At 42.4% G+C, this 27537-nt stretch overlaps 1 protein-coding gene across 1 annotated transcript in view; it reads left to right on the forward strand.

Annotated features, from left to right (window-relative positions):
- Window positions 1-27537, forward strand: part of Slc24a3 (solute carrier family 24 member 3) — a 469023-nt gene that overhangs the window by 255661 nt on the left and 185825 nt on the right. The window contains exon 3 of the mRNA XM_029535751.1: window positions 23700-23776. Coding sequence (XP_029391611.1) covers window positions 23700-23776 — 77 coding nt within the window. The remainder of the gene's footprint in view (window positions 1-23699; window positions 23777-27537) is intronic.

Genomic DNA, 27537 nt, shown 5'->3' on the forward strand with positions numbered 1-27537 from the left:
GCAAGATTGGTAACTAGGTTGGTTGTTACCTTTCTTCTCTTATAAGGTACAGAATAGCACAAACACCAGTCAGTGGAAGTGGAACCATAGTTAGGCACTAGCTTGATTTGTCTATGTCCATTGACATTGGTGTTGTCTTCAGTCCTGCCATCTTTGTAGAGAGCAATCAATAGTCCCGGCAATAGCCTGCCAAGCCTGATTTTTCAGTCTGATTCTAGTCTGGGAGCTATGTGATCTTGGTCAAGTTATTTACCCTTTTCAGCATAACTTGTACATCTTGCAGCAAATACTAGCTCTATTTGTCTGCCAGGGTTTTTAAAGAATGTGTTAAGGCAACTTATGTCTGGCTAGATACCAGACTCAGCCTATGAAACCTATTTAACACATGTATGGTCTTCAGGTCACCCATGTTTCCCATTCTAAAAGCAGAGAGTTCTGAGAAGTTGGCAGTCTGGTAGAAATATACCTTCTACCTCTGTGGGCATTATGGAAATTTGACCCTTTAATATTGAAGCCAGGGTTCCTGATCCCATTATAGTCACAGATTCCTAGAAAATTATATACTTAATATTTATTCAATTAATTTTAAATGCATTTTAAAAGTGAATTTATTGTTTATCTCCAGTAAGTAAACATGAATATTTTATAATACTATTAAAACACCGTCATAAAAATATCAACATTTTTGAAAAGTTTGTTCTCACATTGCCTCCATTATGCCACGTTGGTACACAGAGCAGTGATTTAGCCTCCCACCAAGCCACCCTCCATTGCTTAAAGGTATTACCCGAGTCTGACTGTATGATGGGATTTGCACAGCCCTGCAATTTATGAAGCAACTGCGAGTATGGAATTTCTTTCCTTTTTTATTGTATTTTATCTTTTGAAAATTTCAAACAGGTACACAATATGTCTTAGTTGTAGCTGTCCCGGCTCCCTCCCTTCAGCACCTCCCAGTCCACTCTCAAGTATTTCTAATCTTTCCACTCACATCTCCTCTTTCTGACTGCCAATGTCTAAATTGAGGCATAGAATTATTTCTGACCTTGAGGCTGCCTAGGAGTCTGATGGTAGCTCTCTGAATTAAATGGATTGGTTCTGGCTTTGTTGCCACGGTGACAGCAAGCAGCACAAGCTGACCAGGTGACCAGCTAGATGGCAAAGTCTTCCAGGTGTAAGACATTTCTTTGTCAGCTGTCCCAGTGACTGTCAGCCCTATCCCCCTGATCTGCTCATACCATTGATAATAATCATTGAGATCCCACCCCTAGCATCTTAGTTGGGGGTGGGTAAAGTCCACGTGCATGCTTACAAGGTGCATATAGTGTTGTGTGATATATGCAAGAAAAAGATGTAAAAATGACAAGCAAGCATAGGAAACACTAACTCATTACCTAAGATGAGTAGACCACACTGTATAGCATAGGCACTGTAAAACTTATATGGGAAGAGTCAAATAATAACTAAAACCACACTAAACAAAAATCAGGCATTGTCTCCTTCATTTGTCATTTAATGGATTCTTTCTGCACCAGCTTAAGGATGAAGGAATAGAATAGCCCAGAAATGAGAAGTGATGGTGTAATGCAGGGGGCAGGGGAGGGTATAGGGAAGGAAGAGACCAGAGCACGTTATGCAGAAAAGAATGATGGATTGGGGTGGAGGATGGGAATCTGAGCTGGGATGCAGATAGGCTACAGAGAAACAAATCCCTCAGCCAACTGTCAATTCATCCACTGCCCCTCCCCCTCAGAGGAAGCTGACTGAGTATAGTATACCCAGACACACCAGAAACAAAACAGACTTAGTAGATGCGTACCACAAATGATTGACTACACCATTCCTTGCCTCTTTGGAAACCTCTGTCTTGAGTGTGTTTGCTGTGTAACGTAGCTTTTAGTTCTGAGGCTCATAGCTCAGCTTGGTGCATTCCCAATTAAAATAGCCCTCATCCTTGTCAGAACCTAGCAGCATCCCTAGGGCTTAAGTGTACAGACTTGCATGAAGAGAGTCTGTAGCTAAATTTTACTGAACATAAGGGGTCAATCTCAGCCAATATGTGCACATGATCAGCAGAGATGCTGGTGGTGTACCTTGAATGTCTAGATCCCAAAGCTATCTATCTGTAACCTTTGCCCACTGTCATCATACTCATGGAAACAAAATGAAACATTTTCTGTCCTTGAAAGGAAACAAAAATAAGAGAAAGAAAGAAAGAAAGAAAGAAAGAAAGAAAGAAAGAAAGAAAGAAAGAAAGAAAGAAAGATTGATTTCCCTCAAAAACTCAAGTTGGGATCCTTCATGGGGCTACTTCATCATCAGAACAGGAACCTAAAAGAAATTTAAAACCAGATAAGGAAGAAAACTTTGCAGATTCCAATATTTGAGGTATCTCAGTAAGTTCTATCCAGCATAGGAGAGAAAGAGAGAGTCTTCCTCCTTCCAATGTCCTTATGTAGGTCATCTTTTGATAAACACTTCAGCCAACCATTCAAACAAACTTCTGACACCTTTTGAAACTGTGAGAGCTTTCACATTAAAATCTAGAATCTCCACTCAGAGGGCCCATGTCAATAAACTCAGCCTACTCTAGTTTTATATACCTTCCACCATTATCCCGTGCCCTTAAAATCCATTCCCACACATATACCCCAGGTTTCTGCTTGAATGAATTAGCAAACTCATTAAGCTCCTTTGTAGTGTAGCGAATTTCCTCATGGACTACACTTTCTACCTCCCCTCTAGGGGTCTGTTTTTCCTTGAATCTGGTTATAGGTCTAGAAGAAACTATTGGTGGGCCTTGAGAAACATCAGTATTGTCTTGTCTGGCATTTTCTTCAGTGAAAATCACTGCTGCTTTATCAGACTCTGGGGGATTAATTTCCTCATGGGGGAAGGCATTATTTCAGGGGGTGGGACTCAGGGTACTACTTCCTCAGGTGGGGCAAACCCTTGAGAATCTGAAGATTCAAAATTCTCAGCTGCAACAGGGTCTTCAAAATTCTTACCTCCCGGGAGGGAGAGAATCTNGAGAGGTTTCAGTAGTTGAAGGTGCTGGTGAATCAACAAGCCAACTCTAGATTTTTACAAGATTCATCTTTATACTTATGCTCCTCTGGAACCATTCCCAGTACCAACTTGGTTGGATTTAAATCCCAATACACAAAAACCCATGGCTGGCTAGGTCATAGGCTCTCGGGGAGAATCTAATACTATTATTCTGATAAATGGACACAATAAATTGTCCTCTAAATTATTATCTTTATAACCATAGATGGGTGCATCTCTCAACCCATGTAAGAAAATTTCTTTGCAGTAGCTGGTGATGAGTACAGAGACTCACAATTGAGCAGTGTGCTAAGAATAAGAGACTGTGGAATGATCAGTAATAACTGAGCCATCTACAAAATACTTGTTTCTTAATGAAAAATCCAATTTTTTTGTATCTGTGCTGTCTGTTTCTAGGATACAGCCTGGATGACAGCTGTCCTCAGACTTGGAATTTAGATTGGACCAGAAAGAGCTAGAACCACTGGACCAATTCTGGGCCACAGTGATTTGGAAGAAATGTGGAGACAAAGCTTACTCTGGTTAGCCCTAAGTATCCATAGGACCCACTTCTAACACATTTGATATTCAGTCTTACATTCCTTCAGAGGCTTAGAACAATGTGAACTAAAGAAGTTCTGTCAGGTTGGGTCATAAGGACCAGGAAGGGGGCTGCCACCACAGAGCATCCAACCTTAAGACATGAACTATCCTTGACACCATTGCATTAGCCACACCATATTGGCCACACCATACTCCTAGAGCAAGGACTTCATTTTGTAGGCATTTCTGGGTGAAATAGAATATATTAGCTGAGGGCAATTAATTGAAGAAAGGTGTGCACAGAACTATTAGCAAACAGCATGCAGCATTGGGTGACAGAGCACCAGTCACTGAGGGACTCCTGGGAAGGCACCAGCAACCTCTACTGCAAGATTAAACAGTCCTATTGTTGTCTTACTGTTATTTGGACAATCATATGAGCTCTTGCCACTTTTACAGAGAAGCATCATTCACCCTTCTATGAGAGCTCCCATTCCTTTCCAAGCCATATACAATACCAGGTCTTAGACATGTTTTATAGAGGAATAAAGAAGAGGGTAGCTACATTAGCTAATGTAACTGGTCAAACACAAACAGCTTCTCCTGTATAGAACATTGCCAGCATGGACGTAGCCACTCAGCTATTCAGTCAGGCTTATTAAAATATGAGGGCATAAAAAGAGCTGATTCCAATCATTTTATGGCAGGACAGTTTCCCTTGGGAAAGCAAGGCTGGCCAAAATGTGTGTGGTCCATACCTTTTATGTGGAACAAATTTGGCAGACTTCCCTCTCTTGGACATGCCTAGCCTTGCCCTTGACCATTCGCTTGAGGCCCACACCTTTTCTCTGCCACTTGCCTTTCTGGTATTTGGACAGAGTCAACATAAATTTCAAAGTTTCCACTGCTAAACTCAAGTTGCCAAGTTCTTAAATCCCATGTGGTTCTAATATCCAAAGAAATCCCCTACCTTCTTCCAGATCGGGGCTAGGTACCCTATTGTCACCTGAGTGGACTGTACCTCTTTCTATCTGGATCTGAAATTTCCAGGACAAGCAAGGCTTGAGTCAAAGGATATACTAAGTGAACACAGAAATACATGGAATGTGTTCAAGACCACAGAAGTGCTGTGAGAAGACAATTCCTTAGCGGCCTCTCAGACATGCCTCTGGGACACCCCCAGCTGCCTTCAGCTGGCACGGGGAATGGAAATTTTGGCCGTGTTTGTAGTTGTTTCTGTGGCTTCTCGACTCCATGCCTCATCCCCAGGCCTCCCTCCTTCTCACTGACAAGTTTCCTAACACAAGTCCAGTCTAGCATCCATCCACCCTAAATACCAGCCAGCCCATTTCAGTACAGCTAAGACACAGAGGCGTGTGTGAGGCTGGACAGAAAAAATGTTCTCCCACTGAACCCGAATAGTCAGATACCCTTAGGAAATGATGGGCCATGGAGTGGGTGTTTGGCTCACCTGGGCACTTCTTAAAGAGAAAACATGGAGTTCTGTGCCCATATCCCAGGGTGCAGGGAGCAAGTTTGGATCCACCATACACTTATAAGCCTACTCTCATGAGGTTTGTATCCTGATCTTTTCAGTAGTTTAGCACAAAATTCCTCTGTGCTGAACAAGGAAGTGTTGTAAGAAGAAGCAGTGTCTATGTGCTTCCTGGATTAGCCTGGCAGTGAGCATCCATAAGAAAACAATGTTGAAATTGCAGCCTGGAATAAATGAGTAAGAAATCAGCCTGGGACCAAAGGCAGGAGGAAGTCAGGGAGGGCACTATACCGAGCAGTGCATCATGGAGGGGACTCTCAGTTCAGGGGAGCCCTGGGACTGTTCTTAGGCTGGAGTGAGCATCCTTGGGAAAGCCATGGAGCTAATTCAGTACCTGCTTTTGTCTGTACTAGCAGCTTTCAAGGGAGAGTTTAGGAACAAGAGCTGCACAAGGGCAGCTTCCTGCTGGGCCAGAACTTGAGTGAGAAGCTGACATCCCATGACCTTTAAGTGTCCAAATGATAACACGAGGTCCTGAGCACAGAAAGTATCACTGCACGAGGCGCCAGCATGCTTTTCATCAAAGGGATGTCAAGTGATGGAGATTCTCAGTCAACTCCTTGCTTATGCTCAGCCCAGGACAACTGGCAAGACAAAGAGAACATTGCCAGCATTTAAAGTAGAGGAAAAACTCCCAATCAGTTAGTTCTTCTGAAAGTGGAAGGGGATAGGACCATCCCATCTGAATGGACAACACTAGGTGAGATAAGGAAATTCACTACAAGAGCCATGAGTGTAGCTTAGCTGGTTAAGGGCTTGCCTAGCAAACAGAGCCCTGGGATCAACCTATAGCACTGTACCTGATACAGTCTAGTCCCAGCATTTAGGAGTTGAAGCTTGAGAATCATCCTAATTGCACAGAGTTTGAGAATAGCCAGCGCTTTCTTAGATCCATAAAAAGAGAAAGGAGAAGAAAAGAAGGAGGAAAAAGAGAGAGGAAAGAAAGACAGACACACATGCTCAAGATATGCAGTGAGGATCAACTCCCAGGAATTTGCATGCCATAGTCATGTGCCCCTCTAGCTGAGACTTTATAGACTAATCAGGACATCGACCAATTCTAGTGTTGGAGTTCATGTTAGGTTTTAATTAAATTTATAGTCAGGCTATATGTGTTTTCCATTCTTGATGAACTCTTTTCTTTTAGGGAACACAAGGGCTGTAGGATTTGTATAGGCATTTTGCTTATTTCCCTAAACCTGAAGAAATGCAAACTCAAGTGCATGCCAAATGTGGACTATGAAGAAGCTACTGCAGTGGGGGAAAAGGAAGTGCTTGGTGCAGGAAACCTGGCCCCCCAGAAGCATTCTTTCAGTTCTTAGTGAACTCTTTTTCTTTTAGGGGACACAAGGAGAAAGGGGAGTACCTGCCTCTTCTCTATCGTCAGATAAAAAGGAGCCCCTTTCCCTTCTCCTCATCTGATTTTCACCTAGGCGATACAAGCTTTTATACAGACATACTTGATGCTGTGATTATGTTTATCTGAGCTATGAATAAAAAATTGAGCATTAGTCTCTTCACAAAATATGCTATTTGTATTTTAAAATCAGCTCCAAACCTGGGGTGGTGGTACACGCCTTTAATTCCAGAATTTGTGGTGCTGAGGCAGGTGGATCTCTTTGAGTTTGAAGTCAGCCTAATCGGCAAAGTGGGTTCCAGAGTTGTAAGGGCTCCATACACAGACCTTCTTGTTTCTAAAAATCAGTGGCTCTAACAGCCAGATAATTGTGTCTTGAAGTAATAATTTAGTTTCTCAGTAGAGCTAGATTTAAAGCCCTGAAAGCTAGTGTTCATAAGAAATGATAAGAAGCAATGATGTGGAATTGTTGTCTGTCCTTTAGGAACTGGCTGGGCTGTTTTACCTACTTCATGAACTCAAATAGACCAGCATGACACTTGATGACAGTGTCATGGTTCAAACTCAAGTCCTCCCTCCACAGGTTCGTGTTCTGAACACTTCCCATCCTAGCTTATAGTGTTCTATTGAAGGCTGTAGAACCTCTGAGGATTAGGGTCTAGATATTGTAAATGGATCACTGGAAGTGGGCATCTTAATGTTTCACCAGCTCCTGGTTCTGACCTGTTCTCACTGTGTCCTAGGCCACTGCTGTATGAGGAGTCCCATAAGCTCCCACCACAATGCCTTCCCCAGCGTGGCAGACTGAGACTCTCTGAACCCATAATATAAAATAAATGTATTACCCTCTAAGTTATTTCTGTTTGGCATTTTGTCACAGCAGAGAAGAGGTAACTAATACATGATACAGTCCAGAATCTTCAAAGACAATACAAAAGTGGTTCTTAGCTGCTGAACTTACAAAGGAGTTTATTTCTTTGATCAGCCATACTGTACTGGGCTTGAGATCTATCTTGGATCACGGTGGTAATATGTACACATTAGCATATGACATCTGGGACATCATGACCTGGGTTCTTATATCTCCAAGGTTATGGAGCTGCTATAACCTCAGCATTATTTTTCTTCTCAAAACAACAATTTTAGTTGCTTTCAAGATTTTTTTTAATCTGTCTTCAATTGAAGCCAGCTCTTCAGTGAAGTATAACCATAGAGAAAGACACAAAAAGAGCAAATGACACAAACCCCTAAGTTCGGACAGAACCCAGAGGTCAGGGTGATGGGAGAGAGTTTCTGACACAAAGATATGAAACCTTTCCCTTCCACCTTGTGCTGTCTTTGCCTCTTTCCTTTGAACAACAACAAAAAAAAAATGGTCACATTTATTACCTATGTCTCAACTAAATGAAGAATGAGTCAGAATTTTTCTTTACAATAATTCAAACATTAACACCCTTCTGTGCTTTATGTAAGAGCTAGACTTTGTCATTTGCTTCCTGTCTCTGCTTCCTTTGTATAAGGCTTCACAGATTTGTCTGGACTTGAAAAGCATTTATTAAACACCTGCCTTCTATTGCTGTGAATTTCAATTTACCAACCTCACGTGGGACATCAAAATATGACACTTACAGGAAACATAGAAGACAGCCCCCAGATTCCAAAAGAGTTCAACTCTGTTTCCTTAACTATAGATGGTAGCCAACACTGTTTTGCCTTTGAACATACACTCTTGCATCTAAGCCTTGGGGCATTGCCTGTCAAAGACATCAGAATTTCCACAGATGCTTCTTTCGATGGCTTGACCTTGAAATATTTATAGCCAAAGGCTTTGGAGAGCTACAATGTCTCTTCCTGTAGGACCCCGCCCCAACCTCCAAACCAAATGTTGCTCTGTCTGGTCATAACTTTAGCCATATAATGCAGTGTGAAACTAGGTTATCTTTCAGGCCTCCAATCCTATCTTGACAGCCTAACCCTTAACCTCACTTCCCCTATGTCTCTACAGCCTTACTTAGTATTAGGTTAGAGTGTTACTACAAGCAGCATTAGTTCCACAGCTGACTTAATGTGGCTAATAACAGAGGTTTTGAACCTCAGGTATATTTGCTTTATTGTAAATTGATTTTGCAGCATGTAATGATGAAAAATAGCATCTGGGCTTTTGACTTGCAGTTGTGATACAATGGATAATAGCAGACCAACTCCTATTAGAAGCTATTATGAACACTTGATGAAATGCTGAAATGATCATTGCTTAAATGATCTTGATGGTAAATATAGAAAGCAGGAATAGGAAACCTGAAGGCAGGAAGTCATTTCTGGTTGGAGTGTCAGTCAGCTTTTCCCCTTGGGAGGTTTCCCCTATGTGTGGTCTGTTAGGTACCAAACCCAAACAGAAAGCCATCATCTCGACTGAGTCAGGACGTTGGAGATTACAGTTTGCAGCTCCCACAACTGTTGTCAGTTAAGGGGAAGTCACAAAACAGAGTTCTAGGATAAACATATATTCTCCAGTCCTTATGCATGGACCCCTGAACTGCTAGGGGATTTCCAATCATCTCATAGAAGTTCCAAGTGGAAAGAAGCAGCACTTGAAAGACTGATGGCCTGGGCGGACAAAGGAATACGTTCTCAAACTGAAGTCTCTTAATAGCTTAAACTTTCCTTCAAAATCTCACAATGACCCAGGAGCATGATCCAGGCAGGCTTGTTAGAATAACATTAACACTACAATTAGATATGACCCTCTAAAAACTCCACCAAAGCCTATAATCCACAAACTACCAGAGGAGCCAGACCTTCACTCATTCACCTTCCTGTTAGAACAGAATTCTTCACTCTCCAGAAGATAACAGAACCCAAAGCCTCCTCAATACATCACCTCTGAAGATGCACTTACGGCCAAAACATACTAGGCACCCATCAAGTAGATTCTAAAGCCTACTCTTTTGAACTTGTCTACCCCATGCTGACTAGACAGAGCCCTCCCAACAGCATTTCTTCTGTCATTGGTTCCTACTCTTGGTAGTTTGGTTCATTACTGTCTTCTCTTAGTAGCCAATCATATTGATTGACAGGTGTTTTCTAACAGATAGACCTATGATATTTGGAATGTAGACTTTGAACACAGAAACTTACTTATCTAAGAAAGAAAAACAAATGCTTGAATTTAAATCTCGTCTAAGAGGAGTCCCACATGCGACTAGTAGATTCTTTAATGTTTTGGTCCACAAGTATATGCAAGTGGTCAAGAGATATGTAATAGCTGATATAAGGGGGAAGATGATCATCTGAAGATAGCAACTAAATTTTACCATGAAGGAACAGGCCAAGTACAAAATTAAGGTGTAAATGATTCACTGATATTTTGTCTTCTAACTGAATATAAGTTTTCTTAGACATTTCCTTTATTATCATAAGTTTCAAGCAACTATTTATGGGTCGTAAAACCTATTCCATATGCTTGAATATACTTGATGACTCTAGGGATCACATCAAAACACTTTTCGGCTTTTCTCTCCTATTATGTAGACTGTGCTTTCTAAAAGTACAGAGCCAAAGAAGTGCCAGGCATCACTGTTATCAGGACTAATGCCAGTCATCCGTGCGGGTTAGGGCTCTGTCTACACACCTGCAGTGTAAAAGAGCATGTAAGTCCTCATTTCCATTCTCATAACCATAGATGATAGTGTAAACACACTGGATCTATCACACATGCTCAGCCAGTCAGTGCTAGTCAACTGATGGTAAGAGCTGAGCTTTGTTTTCTATCGCTGAAACAGCATGGAGAAACAAAAAGAGCAGGCTTTGAAATGAGACAGAGGGAAACCTTTGTGCTGCTTCTCACCAAATTCTTCAGTTCTTACTTTCCCATCTGTGGACTGATAGAACACTAAAGGTTACTCTTAGCTCTGAGATTTGGCGATTTAACATTTAAAAATGTCACTGGTTTTGAAACCTCCAGTCACTTAACATACGCACTTCATCTTTTATAAATCAAATGCTTAAAAGAGGGAAAATGTTAAATGTGGATTCCTGCAGAGTAGTATTACTTTCTAAAAGAACTATTTTAAGCATGGTTTTCTTTTAAAAAAAAAAAAAAAAAAACAGCAAATTCCTCCTCCTTTCCAGCAGTACTAAGGTACTGGGCAGGGTTATCACCAAATCAAGCACGAAGACCATCTTGTGGATACTTCATTCCTCCTTAGAATAAGGAACAAAATACCCATGAAAGGATGTAGGTACAGAGACAAAATTTATAAGATGTAAGGATGGACTATCCAGAGACTACCCCATCTGGGGATCCATCCCATCATCAACAACCAAACCCAGATACTAATGCACATGCCANCAAGATTCTGCTGAAGGGACCCTGATATAGAGGCCTCTTGTGAGGCTATGCCAGTACCTGGCAAACACAGAAGTGGACGCTCACAGTCAGCTATTGGATGGAACACAGGGCCCCCAATGGAGGAGCTAGAGAAAGTACCCAAGGAGCTGAAGGGGGCTGCAACCCTGTAGGTGGAACAACAATATGAACTAACCAGTACCTCCTTAGCTCATGTCTCTAGCTGCATATGTAGCAGAAAATGGCCTAATCGGCCATCATTGGGAAGAGAGGCCCCTTGGTCTTGCAAACTTTATATGACCCAGCACAAGGGAATGCCAGGGCCAAGAAGTGAGAGTGGGTGGGTAGGGGAGCAGGGGCGGGGGGAGGGTATAGGGAACTTTCGGGATAGCATTTGAAATGTAAATAAAGAAAATATCTAATAAGAAAATAAAAGTACATTTATTTAAAAAAAAAAAAGAGTCATTAAGCAGGTTTATGGGTACATCAACTTCTTGGTCTGAGTGTCTCTAGATCACCAAGCAAACATGAGAACAGCAAGGACACAGAACTCGGACAGGACCACGGGTCATCCATTTAAACATTGTGTTTGACTTTGGCACCAAAGAACCTCTTGAGGAACCAAGAAGTCCAAGAAAGACACACAGTTCTGAATTCTACAGCCATGGTTCCCTTTAGTATTTTATTTTCTTTAATGAGAATTCTTTACATACACAAATTTGACAGTCCCTCGTGATCAATGAAAATGCAACATGTCACCTGCAAATAGGCCTCCTTTCTGCTACTGTGTTTGTGGTCTTCTGACAGTGAATCATGAGATCACCACATTTTCTGCAGTAGCCACTGGTCCAGAGATACAAGCAGCACTAATGCCATGTTTTTTTATATTATTATAAAAAAATATGTTTCTTGTTCATCAAATTATATTTCATTGCTCTGCCAGGCCAAACATCTACGTAATGAATGATCAAGGTTCTTCAGTTCCAAAGAATGTCTGTTCCCTTCCAGGAGAAAAGCTTGTGGGATGATTATGTAAAATTTCCTGCCAATGTGGACATGAGAAAAAGAACTCTGAAGTGGAAACCAACTTGTTATGTGTGTTAAGTCAGTTTCAGCACCACGAAAAGAAAAGGACCGAAGAAGATTTGCCAGCCGCACAGCTAGTGATGTGATCTGAGGATGAGGACTAGATAGATATAGATAGATTATAGATAGATAGATGACTAGATATGATCCGTTTGATATAGACGTTAGAAGATTAGCTTGGTCCTTAAGTTAAGGATACTGCAATTGCCAGGATGAATTCAAGACTTGAGCACATACTTTCTCTCAGCTTGGCCATGTCTCCACCCAGCGCCAATGATGAGAACCTTGATTCCTTTGCTTCTTTGAAACTGGGTTCCTTCAGGGTGATAACTTGATACACATTTAGATAGTAACAATGTCTTAATAAAAACAATTAAGTCATGGTCCTCAGAACCAAACACAAATTCCAAAGCTCTCGGAGTAAACTACAGTGCCTAGATATCCAGCATCATGCTTAGCTGGAATCTTGCCCTCCTATGCTCATTCCTGGAGCTTGCTTAACCCGAGAATAAGAAAATAGAGTCATAATGAAAGGGTTCATTCAGGGAAAAGCCCTGCAAACACAAGGATTTGAGCTAGATTCCCCAAAACCCACATTAAAAAAAATCTGGGTACAGTAGAGTGCATTTGAAACCCCAACTTTGGAGAGAAAGAAACAGACGATCCTTGGGTCTCACTGTCTAGTCAGCCTAGATTACTTGGCAAGTTTCATGTCAGCAAGCAACTCAAGACAAGCCAACCAACCAACAAACAAAACAAAATAAATGTAGCTGATGTCTGAGAAATAACACCTTAAGTAATTCTCCAGGTTTATTCTCTATGTTCCACATGCATACAAGTATACATACACATACACACACACACACACAAACCTATAAACACATCTATATACACACACACAAAAACCATCAAAATATCTCTAATACACCCACAGAGACTAAACATTCAGAAAATGAATTTGTATATAGACAGTTTGAACAAATCCAAGCACCAAATCTGAAAGCTTTCAAGCAATAACATGACGTGGAATTTTCCCAGTATGAATCTTGGTTTTCTCACACCAGTTTAAAATACTCTATAAAACTTGTTCCGTGACTCTTAGTGGCATTCTCCGCAAGCAAGTTGCACTGTCAATGTCTGCACAAAGTGCTGTTCTTATAAAATTATACAAAATCCATGGCAAATAAATAAGCGAAATGAATTCCCTCAAAAAAAAAATTGTTCCATGATGTATGCCTAAGATGCTTATGAAGTGTTGGTGAATTTTCTGTTCTGATTTGGGTTCTAACACCAAGCTATCTCATTATACATAGGTGAGTATTCCGAAGTCCTAAATTGTGGCTTTGTGGCTCCCTAGTGTTTCAGATAAAGGATGTTCAGCCTGTAGATCTTTTCACACAGGTTCCCTCATGCATTATTTTGTTCAGGAACCCTTGTTTATGAGCAATGGGTTGCTAAAGTGAATTTGATAAGCACTAGGAAGACTAAGAAAAATAAATATTCTATAACCTAACCACCTTACCCAGTCTAGTAAAGAAGACAGGAAAACAACCAAATTTTTCTGCCAGCCAAGATCTTACCTAGGAAAAAAAAAAGTCACAAGGTGCTGCATGCCTTGCTAACTTCTTGCTACTCACAAGGGATTACGATATTCTGGGTAATGAGGATCTCCAAAATCTCTACAAGGACAAAAAAAACAAGTTGTTGCTTTTATGCCCACTGCTTAGACAAAATGTGGCATGCAGGGAATGGGGACTCTGAAATACCACAAGCAGATCCAGCTGAATAGGGGATTCATCCTGCTGTGTTTTCCGGGTCACCAAGACAATACAAGCTGGTGAGCTGAGCACTGAGTGTCAAAGCCACATACAACTGGAATTGTGCTTCTATTTCACTAGCCAGACTAGTTTCCCGGTCACGCCCACCCTTGAAGGGCTTGTAGAAAGGCCCCTTTCCAAGTCACTGGAACAGAAAGAAAAGGGATATTTATGAACAGTTCTAATGGGCAGTGGGGTTGGGATGGAGTTGTTGAGAGTTTTACTGAAATGTCCCTTCCAACAACATTTCCCAGTTTGTAATTTTGTCCTGTGTTTATACAAAAGCCACCTCCTGGGAAAGGGGCCTCTGTTTATTCACACTTCCATCCTCTTGACATTTAGTTCATTTCCATGGATCCTTGCCTGGTGGGTGTTGGCAATAGAGAGAGAAATGGCAGGGTTCCTGTCCTCAGGAAGCTCACAGTGTCCCTGAAGCAAAGGTATACATTCATAGCAAGAAATATAATGCAGCTGGAAAATCATTTAATTGATGCTGCTGTGGCACAATGGGGCTACAGAAAGAGTCAGAGAAGACTTTGTGCAAAGCCAAGTAAATACTATACCTGCCTGAGTCCAGAATGTTCCAGCCAGGAAAAGTGGGAGTTGTAGGTTTTACTGGGTTAAGGAAGGACAATCATTAAGACAGTCAGTGCTCTCTGAGACAGTAGTGTAAAGTCACCCGCCACTGTATGAAAGAGCAAGGCGACATTCGGATCCCACTTTGGTGGGTACTGAACGAATTTGCACTGGGTGCTTTGTCATGAAAAGATTGTTCACAAGTGTCTGGTGTTCTGGTGAGTGCAGAAGCCATGATTCTATTTGTCCAGACATGACAAAGGATCTGCCCTCTTGTGGGACTGCCTAGAAAGTCCATTTCTATCCATCTGCCCAGAAAGAGAAGATGACAACGAACCAAATAAATAGTTGTGTCTGAAACAAGCTTGGTGAGCCAATACAGTTATCTGGGTTACTACGGGAACATGAATGTCACTTGGGTATCACCAAAAAGCCCCATCTGAACATAGGTGACAACTCACCAAAGCTGTATCAATAGAACATATTGAGTAGCTTGCAATCAAGTGGATGTATGAGTCTCTTCTCCCCCAGCTAGAGTGCAACAAGCTCTTATATTAAACATTTGATTCAAACATAACCCAGAAGGTCCACGTCCATCCTTGGCTGTTTCTTGATCAAAATATGACAAGGTTGTCTAAAGATGGTGTTCGTGTCTAAACTAATATTTTTTTCTTTCAAACTAAACAAAATACTTCCTATCTCTTTGTACTTCTCCATTAGATTTATCACTCTTAGGCCTGAGAATGAATGCAGCCAGGAGACAGACAGAAGGACACTGATTGCTGTTGCCATGGAAAGAGGGATCTACTCCAGTCAGGGCCCTGTAGTTTCCATGGGAACAGCATTGATACTGTTGCTGGTCCCCAGACTGGCAGAATATACTGGAAAGAAAATTGCAGAGAATAAAAAGAAGAGCTGAAATAGTCAGAAGCTACAGAGGGGGAAGCTCTCAGCTGGGTGAAGCTACACCAGTGTGCTACATGGGCCCACATCCAGAACATAGAAATCATATGCACATCTCATGGACCAACTTCCATCCTTGAAAACAAGGATGAACAAGCTTGAAAAGGCAAGCTGGAATTAGAAATAGGTGGATTTCCATACCAAGGCCAAAGATGAATGCACCCTCTGCCTTGTGCCACACCAGGAACTTATGTTATCATTGTATTAAGAATAGGCAAGATAGGTCCAGAAAGCTTGATAGTATGAATTTCACATATATTGCTTATACTCATCACAGAAATTATACAAAGATGACACTGATGTGCCCTCCTACTAATGAAGGAGAGCTGGCTCTATGAAGCATAGGTGGGATTGAACCCTGGTCTCCATTCCATTCTGTAGAAGCTTATGAAAACCATAGCTGTCTGTCATGTTCTGCCAGGCAATGAGCATCCTCCCTCTATCCACAGAAATGGTCCTTGTTCTTTTGCATGCGTCATGAGAAACACAGCCTCACATGATGACTCATACCACACATCTACTCTAAGGAAGTTGTGGGGGGTCCTGGAGGGTCTTCACTGTCTAGTCTATTTACAGACAAGGGAATTGAAGCCAGGGACTACCAGCAGAGCCTTCCATCTGAGTGTACCCCTCTGCTTTCACGTGCTCCTCATGGGAAGCTTTAGCTATTCTATAAACACTATTTCCCACACTCATATATATGCAAGGTCCTAGAGTATTGTCCACATGGAGAGTTTGCCTTGTGTCTGTGGAAGGGGCTTAGCTGCTATTGTCCACTTTTCCCTGAACTGTGTGGCCAGTGAGGCAAAGCCAACCTACCTTCTCCCAACACCATGACCAACAGCTACTCTCTTCAGAGTTCTTTGTCTGTTTCATGGAAGCAAAGCTTCTGCTATGATCTCTAGATCATACTATGTGCTAGGACTGGAGGAAGCCATACAAAGATCCCTGAGAGGCTACCATCCCAATGATCGGTAGGCAAACAGAGGCAAAGGATACTGTTGGGGATCCTCCCCCCCCCCAAAAAAAAAAAAAAACAGCATGATAGACCTCTGGTGACAATCGTTTTTCCTTGTTCGGTGTTTACAGCCAGGGACATCTGACAGTGCCATTTACAAATGAGTCCACTCAGCTTCTGGCATGGTGGCATCAAATGTTCACTATAAGAACATGTTGAACTCTGGTTGACAGTGTAAGAAGTCCTATTCTGTGGACTGCACTGTACTGGATTCAAAAGGAAAGTTTCAATGGCAGTCTAATTTGACTTTAAGCTCGGTCAGCGATTTTCCCTTCTGTCTCCTGTCGCCATGCTTTACTCTTATGGGTCAAAAACCAATGTGTATCTATTAATACCTGGCTCTCTGTGCCTATACACTATGGATACACTGAAAAATCCTCTTTTCTAGTTCTTATATAAAGGGGCTTTGGGATATGCCATAGGCTGTCTGTCATGTGTTTGTGTCCCCCTCCCAGATTTAAATAATAAAGATTCTACCAGTGTGGTGGTTTTCAGAGGTGAAACTTTTGGAAGATAATTAAGATGAGAAGAATCATAAAATAGAATATTCAAGATGGGATTGGTGGCCAATATAAAGAGGAAAAGAACCTGGCATGGTGGTTCACATTTGTAATCTTAAAAGGAAGGCTAAGGGAAGAGGACAAACAAGCTTGAGGCCAGCTCTGACTACATGGTATGTTCAAAGCCAGGCTCGGCTTCCTAACAGTTCCTATCCTAAAACCAAGGGCTGGGATCTAGTTCAATAGAGCGTGTGTCCAGCATGCACAGATAAATATGTAACTAAGAAGAGACCCATGCTCCCTCCAATTTGATGCGCAAAGATAGAGTCAGAAGGTGAATTGCTGTACTCCGGGAAGATGCCCTCATGAGCAATTGACCACATTGGCTCCTCAATACCAGCATTCCATCCTCCAGAACTGGGAAAAGCAAACATCTCTCATTTGAGCCATGTAGCCTGTGGTATTCTTTTTTCACAGACTGCAGCAGGCACTGGGAAGGATGACACCAATATGCAGATGACTTTTGTATATACCGTCTGTGACTCTGACTTAGGCTTTCTTTTTGACCCAGGAAAATAATTACCTTGACCAGCACAAGGCTAGTCAAGATTTTTGAGTAATCAGTGCCTTGGAATCATGCTAAGCCATGGAGAGCCTCTGAGCCCCTGGATCCACTGACTCCACAGTTGGTAACTCAAGCGTGTTCTACTCGATCTGTGAGCAAGTTGGTAGCTGAAATGGTAGCATGCAAGTTCCCGTTCCTTGTAAGAGATACCAGAGTAAACTTGAGACAACCATCATCATGTCCTCATTAGCCCAGAGAAGAGCTATGTCTTAGTTAAGGTTTCTATTGCTGTGAAGAAACACCATGACCACAGCAACTCTTATAAAGGAAAGCATTTAACCTTCTCTGGCTTACAAGTTCAGAGGTTTAGTCCATTGTCGTCATGGTGGGAAGCATGGTGGCTCCAGGCAGATGTGGTGCTAGCGGGGTAGCTGAGAGTTCTACATCTGAATCTGCAGGCAGAAGGAAGTGACAACCCACACTGGTCATAGCTTGAGCATGAGACCTCAAGTCCCTCCCCATCGTGGTGCCTTCCTCCACCAAAGGTACACCTAGTCCAATAAGGCCCCAACTCCTAATAGTGCCACTCCCATGGGGCAAGCATTCAAACACATGAGTCTCTGGAAGCCATTCCTGTTCAAATCACCAGAGGCTATACTCAGCTTGTATGTGATTGATGTCAGGTGACACATCCTAGGAGAATCTCTAACCTGGTTGTTCTTTTTACATGACTACTATTTTTTTAAAAATCTTCTTAAGGGTGATCTTGAAACAAGTTATTTTGAAAGCACTTGATTGACTCACTTCTGTATTCCCCATCCTTCTCCCCTACTTCATCTCACCATGGGAAAATCACATCATTTTACCAAGGAAGCTCCACCACTGGCAAGTTGCTCTGCTCCCAGACTCTGTTGTGTGTTGTGATGGAATTATGACAACCACCACTTCACAGAGAATTTTCATACATTTTTTTCATAACCAATTAGGTGTTCTAAAGGGAAATACATCTTTAACCAAGAGCTGGGAACTCGAAACTGGTAATAGATCAGAGATTAGGCTCAGTATATTACCATGATACCAATTCCTAGTTACGAAAGTGGAGGACTTATGCATACAAAAGGAATAAAGACAGTGAACTTATTTCTGCAGTTACATCTTTTCTGTCATGTGTGTCCAGGACCTGGGCTTCCCCTCAGGCTAATTAGCAAAGGCTAATATGCAGTCATGTCTTTGGGTCCTGCTTCACTCAGAATGTGGTCTCCAGCAGGGTTTTGCCCAGGATTTTCAGGCAGGTCCAGGTGTAAGCTATACATGGAGACCACTAATATACTCTTCCAGTATCCAAAGCAAACCACTCTGAGGTACTTATTTTCACTGAACTTTTACTCACCAGTAGCTATTTGATGACTTTCAAGGAGACTTAAAATCAAAATGCTAAGTATTCAGAAACCAAAGTTTAATCTTAATGACATGGAGCCCTTGATGAAGCTGTCCCACTCTGATCTCTTACCATATCCATGTGGTAGTGAAGCTACTATGGACAAGCTGGTGCTTATTTGGACTCATGGTAGATACAAATTCACACCTACTTCTTCCTTTCCCGTGGTGTCTCCTATGCAGCCTTAGCCCCCTCCATATGCTGCCCTAAGCCTGTTCTTGATTAAAGGCATATTATTTATGCTGGGCAGAAAGTTCAGGAAATAGATGGTTGCCACACATTTATGACAAAATGACCCCCACCACCTCTGTCTGTCTCTACTCTGCCATGAGTTGGGAGTCTTACTCAACAGCTCCCACATGTGATCCTTTTGGTTGCTTCTCAAGGTAGTCTACTGTCTTTTTAACTCTTCTCTGAGAGCTGTTGTAAGCAGTAAGTTAACTTGGTATCCTATCAGTCTGAGAGTTGGAGGACCATAAGTTGTGCTCCTTAAACGCTATAACTAGCCAGTGATGGGACATCTCGTGTCAGTGACACTGAGGATAGAAAAGTCAATGGAGAATCAAGCCATGTGTTGTCCTCTGCTGAATTTACATCAGCTCAGACCTGATGAAGGAGGAAGTCGTGAGAAGAGATCACAGGGTAATACCATGAGTAAGTGTCAGAAATGCAGAAGATGGCTCTTTGGGATATATTGGCTCTAAATTGACTGGAGCATGGCCCTGACCTGAAGACTTAAAATTCAGAGTCTCCACATATGCAACCCGATAATTTTGTCCCTTAGCTTTCTTATGTACAGAATGCAATTAATGGCTTTTGCAGGAATTAAAAGGAATGGTTGGGGTATGGTGAAATGTGTAGAGCCTGCCTGAGGCAGGCGATAATAGGTGTGCACCACCCTCATCATCACATGCCTTTTGGCCTCCCTCCTGTCCCCAGAGCCATGGTTTTGGCTCATTGGGGTTTATCACTAGCTAACCTAATGCAAACCCCAGCTGCCAAAAACTTTATACAAAGCTAAATAACCCTAAGAGGAATGCAATGGAAGAAGAATTCTCTCCAGAGAAGCTAGAATGGTATGAACAGTTATTGTCATCTCTTCAGAACCAAAAACTGGAGCCCCAGGTCTGGTCAAGCAGAAGACACAGGAGCCGGTTACTATGCTGAAAGACATGGGACCAGATGTCTTTGAAGAGCTTTCCCTCTCCCTTTCCCCTTCCCAATCTCCTGAGTTTGGATAGTGGTCATAAAGGAACTTTTTTCACAGTTTGTGACTCACACTTTCTTTAATTTTAGGGAAATGTAGGGAAATATGGAAGATAGAGGGTAATTACTGAGGCTCAACTCCTTCTACATTGGAAAAACTCAAAAAAAGTCAAAGGTGGGAACTGAGGATGGCAACAGAAATCCTCCATGCAGATACTGTCATTGTCAGAGAGGTATCAAAGCAAATGGTTTCTTCCTAGGAATCCTAGAGAGCTTCCTTCATGGTACCCAAACCAACAAAGGTACTGCAAACCAGAAGTATTAGGCTGATAGACGGAAGGTGCAGGAATTGAGACTGTTCAATAAAAATAGTTGGCAGCATTGCAGAGCCTAGGGCTTGATATCAACTTTCAGCTTATTTTGTAGACATTTGTCTTCTCATTGACATTTCTACAATTGTAGCTTCACAGTGGTCTACAAGGTGAAATCTTCCAAGGTCCCTCTTGTTTGTCATTAATCAGGAGACTTCAATGTGGCATGTTTTAAAGGGTATCCTTATAGAAACATGCTTGAAGTGTCTAGGATATTCTTATCATTCCTAACCTCCTATTTCATCATCCTAAGGATAGGCTACAACTAACAAGTGTGATTAACTAGTAACTTACAGACAAACCTAGCAAAAACAAACGAACAAAAAAACAAAAAACAAAAAAACTTCATTGAGATATCATTGATAAACACAAACATATAAAAATTATGAGTTTGTTTTTTGTATGCACTAGTATGCACTAAGTTAGTTAATTATATGTGTTTGAGCTCAAAAATACCTTGATAAGTTTTTCTACACACACACACATGCACACACACACAAACACACATTCACACATACTCTTTAACATACAATAAGGTTATGATCCAGTAACCTATCTTTGGTTGTATATTTAGTGCCACAGACTGGTCCCTCAACCTGCAGGAGAATCAGGGCTCCAGCATTCAGGTGGGCAAGGAGTCTGTAGCAAGTGACAAATAGATGTGAACACAAGGGAGTATTGATCTGAATGTAATTTTTCAAAGCAAGCATCAGACTTATAATACAGAAGAAAAACAAGGAAGGTAGGAGATACATCAGCCAAGTTACATCAAGATGCATAATAGTTCTTTACACAAAACAGAGAAAATGCATTACATAAAAGCTAACAGGAACCAGGTACAACTGAGATAAGATCAACCATATCTAAAATCGGGTATTCACAGGATCCAGGTGAAAGGGCTAATATGCGCAGGTGCAATTCACCAGGGGTCCCTTAGTAAATACCTAACTATGTTATTCCTCTGGGCCTAGTGAAAAAATTGTACCAGGGAAGTTCTGTTCTACTAACCTTTTCATGAAAAATACAATACTCTACTTCCTCCTTATACCACAACCCACCTTCCTCTGAGACCATTGTAAATTCCTGCATATGGGAGTGACTTAGCTGTTATTCTAAGTTTACTTTGTTAAACTAGCCCTGAGATTTTTAGCTCTTATCCAGCAAAATACTGCAAGAAAGCGTGCAAGACCCTCCACATTATTGCAGGGACAAATCTGGCTATGGGACACCAGAGACTCTCTAGGAGACAAGTTTCCACGAAACTTTTTGCCTCAGGACTGCGGCCAAGCTTTTGGACTTACCACACAGACTTTACTGGAGTGTGTGTGGCAATTTAGTACACTTAGCTTACCACAGTCCCAACTTGACCCAGCCCACTTCAAACATGCTCAGGACACTGACATTCCTCTGTAGTTAGGCCTCCTGGAGAGTCCCTTACCACATATTGAAAGCCCTGGGTCTAACCAACACTCAAAATTCAAAGGATAGTTTCTACTGAATGTGTGAAGCTTTTGCACTACTTCCATTAGGAGCCTAGATATGCATCATGAAGTGATTGATACTCCCAAGCTAATTAATATCTCATATCTATGTAGATACTATAAGGAAGATAATGAGAGAATGGACATATTTCAAATAAGTAATCAGTACTTTTAACTCTTCTCCTTGGTGTACTTTAAAAGGTGAGCTTTACTCTCTATACAGATGTGCACAGATGTTCATTCTGGCACAAATACCTTATACATCTGACCTATGGCCACAGGCCGCTTTACTGCAGTCTTACCTTAGAAACAGAAGACTCAGTATTTGTAAGAAGTGGCCAGTGGCTTGTATCTGGGACAAATTGCCTAGCTACTGAGCCATGATCCTGAGGTAATTTCTATGAGAGCTTCAGGGTTGCCCTGAAGAAATGGGCCCTGGCATCTGCCATGGTCATCTGGGATTACCCTACCTCCCTGGTCTCATTACCTTCTTTACTCACTGTGTATACTGCAGCCATATCCAGATAAACTACACACCCCCAAATCCTTGTCTCTGACTCTACTCGAAACAAGATGTGTGGCAAGCCTAAGTTCATGATCCCTGGTCTACAGCCCCTGCCCTCTGGTGATGATTACCTTGACTGCCCACTAGAGAAACAGTAGGATACATCACCAAGCTCCAAGGGAGACAGACGACTTCATTAGCTGGTGTTGTCTGCCAAAGACTGGATGAGGGCAGGCGGGTGTCTGCGGCTTCCTGAATTACATAGTCTCATGGCAAATGTAGGTCAGGTCAGGAAGAAGAGTAGTACTCCAGAGCAGGATAGAGGTGCTAGTGTCCCAAGCCAGTAGGAGTGGGAGAGGGAAATAAGCCAGTGAGTAGCAGCTTAGAGCAGCCCCTTCATCAGCCTATAAGGTGAAGCCTGCTTGCCCTGGTCAGAAAAGCCCTTTTCACTGCATGTGATAAAGTATGTAGGATTACAAATAAAAACCAGTCACATTGAGTGAGAATATTAGAATATTAGAAAACAAGTTTGTAATACTAGCTCCATGCTTCCTCATTTAACTTTTGCTTTGTTTTGTTATTATTTGTTTTAGTTTGTATTGTTTGAATGAGTGTTCCCTTATGTGGCACTCGCTGACCTAGAACTCACTATGTAGATCAGGCTAACCTCAAACTCAAGAGAACTGCTGAATCCTCTGAGATGATTAAAAGAGTGTGCCACACATTTAAACTTAAGGTCACAAGTGATGTCGTACAAACTACTGTAGCACCAAAGCAATGTGGCAGAGCTGCCTCGATAGAGTGAAACACACCCTCCACATTCATGTATCCTGTACCACAGATCAACCAACTACCATTGAAATACATTTAATTGTTCCTGTGTACAGACTTTATCATTCCCTAAACAATACAGCATGATGACTACTTGCATACCATTTACATTATAGGAAAAGTTATGAGTCATGATATGCAAATACCATGCCATTTTCCAGAAGGGACTTGACCATGCCCATATGGTGTCCTTGAGATCCCAGATTCAATCTCTCACGGACACCAAGGGACAACTCTAGATGAAAATTTGCACTGGCAGCTGGGACTGAGGTCATGCTAACATTACCATAGTTTGTCGCATCTTGTTTGAAGGAAATGCTAAATTCTAGTTAGAGGCTCATAGACTTGAAGTTTTTTTTAGTTTGTTTCATTCTGTTATTGTGCAAATTCATAGACCTAGGACTCTGAAGTCAGGGTTAGTGGCACTGTCCTAGATCAGCTGTACTGAGAAAGGTCATCTGTACTGAGCTGCTTTTCTCTCTGTTCCCTAGCCCTGCATGAGTTCCCCAGGGACATCTTCTCCAATGAAGACCGACGACAAGGAGCAGTGGTCCTCCACGTGTTCTGTGTAAGTAGGCCCCTCTTGAGCCTTTGCCTGCAGGGACTGAAGGACAGAGGTAGGTAGACAGCGAAAATGCCCACAGAGGCTCCATTCCTGCCTGCCCACCTACCTGGTAACAGACCACCTCCCAATGTGCCATCTCTTAAAGACTGGCTCCCAACATCTGTCTGTTGTCTTGTTTTGTTTCCGTGAACTCTCAAGTCACATTTCTCCTAACAAACCTGATCCTGCCAGTGTTCACACAGCACCATTTTAGGTGGACCTCGTGTCATAGTGTTCCCCCTTAACATGCTTTATTTTCTTCCATGTAATCTGTCATTATCCACTTCTTTTTTCGTTGCCTGTCAGCTTCCCTATGAGAACAGGGACTTTGTTTCATACCTGGAGTCATTTTCACACCCACTCTTGGCACATAGTAGAGACAGAGTATTTGCTCAGTCATCGAACTCAATGTGATAACATCCAATGCCTAGCCCTTAGTAGGTGATCAACTATATAGCTTGCGCCTGCTTTTGTAGTTCACACCATTGTCCTGCACTATCCTCTAAAAACACAGTGGCCCTACGTGGCCCTAAGTTGCTTCACCTTGTTCCTATTTGGAGAGGTTTCTGGTGTGTGTGTGTGTGTGTGTGTGTGTGTGTGTGTGTGTGTGTGTAAAGACATATCTAAGGAAGTGGCCTCAGAATAAGAAAACTCCAGCCAAAGTCTAGACCAGGCATGTTACTGCCTCAAAACGTTCTTATTGCCATCTCCTTTATTTTTATTTGTTACTGTAAAGTAAACTTCCTAAACATAGTGAGTCCTGTTCCCATCCTTGTTGGGCTCTCCATGTCAACCATTCAGAAAGAGCATGGAGGGACTCCTTTTTCATGTGGCTGGCACAAGTTCACTTGGATGTCTTGGGCTAGCTACTTGGTATGCTTCCGGAGGGCTTCTTCACGCTCGGATCTGGGAGCAGAGCTTTGCTGGGCTCCTCTAGAACCATCAACCAAAACTCCTTCATCCTTCATGTATTCTCTGCCGTGGAGTTGCCTCTGAAAGTTGGGATTCTACATGGACGCCTGAACTCTAGCATGGGAATGACTACGGCAAGCAAGGGAGAAGTATTGTGAGCTTTAGAATTTGGCCTCAGAAGCCACGCTGGGTCGTTTCTGTTATATCAGTTGTACTCATAAGCCCACAATGGTCCAAGAAAGAGGACCTAGCAACTAATTTTCAATCTATACCTACAGCTAATCTGTAGTCATATTCTGGGCTCTGGATTCACATCAGGCCCAAGTGTGAGACTCTGAAGTCTTCGTTTTGCACATGGTTTCTGACAAGATGGCTCACTTCTCCAGACCCTTGAGTCACTTGAGCTGACCCCCTTCCAGGAAAAAGCAATCAACTCTTCCACTCCTTTTTTTACCACACTCCTACCTGGGGACAAAAAGCTTGAAATGTTTTCTTCTAGCAAAAAAAATAAAAAAATAAAAATAAAAAAAATAAACTGTCTCTAAAAACACCAAATAAATAAGAATCCTGGAAAGCTGGCAGTCTTCCCTGCCCTTCCAGAGAATTGGGTGCACTGAGCAATTAATGTGGATGCCATCTTCGGCACCACAGAGGCTCCACTGTCACAGGGCTGAGGCATCCCAGGCACTGAGTGGGATCCAGACTTCCCTAGCAGCTAACAGAAGCCTGCTTCTCTGACATCTGAGATATGAGATTCCTGGTCTTGGCCCAAACAGTGAGGGTTTTCATTCTCCCACAGAGGTGCTGCTAGCTGCATATGGCAGGGCCCTCCTCTCTAAGTCTACCTTCTCAGATGAATGCCAAGGATCCTCAATTTCCTTTGCCCTTCACGAGGCCAGGCAGGTCACTCAGAAAGGCTCCTGTTACCTGTGTCAGTAGTTCCAGGCTGGCATGAAAACAAAGTGGACACCACATGCTATTATAGTAGACATGTCATCTTTACAAGAATAGACATGATTATCACTTTGTAGTCCCTAATATAGGATGTTTCTTTTTGCCCACGTCCTAGGCCCAGCACTTTAGAATTTAGGCAAGAAACCCAGGTCAGTGCCCATTCTTTCAAGGCCATGATCGACAATGTGTAGAGTAGAAGAATTACCTACCCACATAGCTTGTGGCTGTTTGAATGAGAAATGTGTCCCTGTGGGCTCACCACACATATGAACATATGGACCCTGTAAGTTGGTGGCACTGTTAGGAAGTGGAGCCTTGTGAGAGGAAGTGCATAACTGGAGGTGGGTTTTGAGAGTTCATTTGCTCTATCTGCTTCCTGTCTGTGGTTGAAGATGTAATATCTCAACTTCCTGCTCTGGCCACCTACTGCCGTTATGGATTCTCTTTGAGCATAAACGCAAATCAACTCTTTCATCCTTGATTTACCTTTGGTCAGGGTTTTTTTTTTATTACAGCAGAGAAGTAACTTATGTTTAATCTCAAGCTGGCTTCCAAGATCGTCACAGGCTCCTTCCCAGGATCCTAATCTTGGAAGGAGGAGACCCTGATGCATTAACCTTGAACTTGCTTCCTGCGTTCCACATGTGTGTAGCACAGGGCAGAGGATAAGGGGAAATTCCTTCTGTATGGCCAGAGAGATAGCCTGTTGATACAGCTGTAATGTCAAGGAGCACCTCTGCCCCATGGGAGACTCTGCAAATGTGCCTCATGAGGGGAGCCCTTTCCATCACATTTGGCTCACTGAACAACATGAGTTGTATAAGTCATTGCTTGCTCAATTCAGGGCAGATCCTCTTATCTCCATTTACTTTGCAGATTACCCAGCAAACTTAGCTTGCTCCGGAAATCTTCAGTGAATACCTTGGGGTGTAAAAATAATTGCAGTAAGGGCAAAGGATATTTTAGGGTTCAGCAGTAACAGATGAACACACAAGTCAAGACTGTAAGAAGTTAAGGGACTCAAAGGACTCCCCTTTAGGAGCACGCCCTGAGCTAGAGGTTTAACAGTGCTTGGCTGGGGTCTTCCGAAATGGATGAGTGATAGCTTTATCCTGCAGGAAGTCAGTATGTTGTGAAGAGAACTGCCATGGATGGAACCTGACACATTCAAAGTGCTTACTGTGGTTTGTTCTGTCTGCTGAGGAGGCTCAGCAGAGGCGCATTTGGGGGCCAAGGCACTGCTGGTCTTGAAGAGTAGACAAGGAATTACTAAAGGAGACCTAGGAAGAGGAATGGGTATAATTTCAGACACAATAAGGAAGTCGTATGGGTTGGATATTGGGAACATGGGGATTCAGAACACCTGAAGGAAGCAGAACTGATGGATGTGCATAGTAGCGAGTGTACAGATGAGATGGTGGAGAGGTCATGGAACTCACGTTCAAGTTACCATGGTGACTTAGAGGTTGTACTAGAGGAAGTCGCTGTCCATCTCCCAACCCATCAGCTCTATCTCCTTGCTTAGTGGCAGGGATCAGAGTAGACCTTCCTCCTGAGAGATGAGAATGTTCCAGTAAAGTCACAGAAAAAGGCCCAAGGGTATATGGGAGAGTCTCCTAGGAGTCCCAGATCTAGTGTGAATCTATCTGAAAGTATCAGAGCCTAGTGTGCACCATTCCATGTCAGAGAAGTCTTGTCTTCTGACAATGAGTCCCAGGAGTATATCCTGTCACCCTTGGCTGTCCTAGGGATAGGGATATATAAGAGTGTTCTTCTCATGAAGTTAACTAGCCATATTCATGGGTCTATGGCAGAGTAGCATGTACTTTCAGGTCTTCTTGTAAAACCCAGTCATACCT

This window comes from Mus pahari, chromosome 3 (assembly GCF_900095145.1).
Source record: "Mus pahari chromosome 3, PAHARI_EIJ_v1.1, whole genome shotgun sequence".
Classification (NCBI taxonomy): domain Eukaryota; kingdom Metazoa; phylum Chordata; class Mammalia; order Rodentia; family Muridae; genus Mus; species Mus pahari.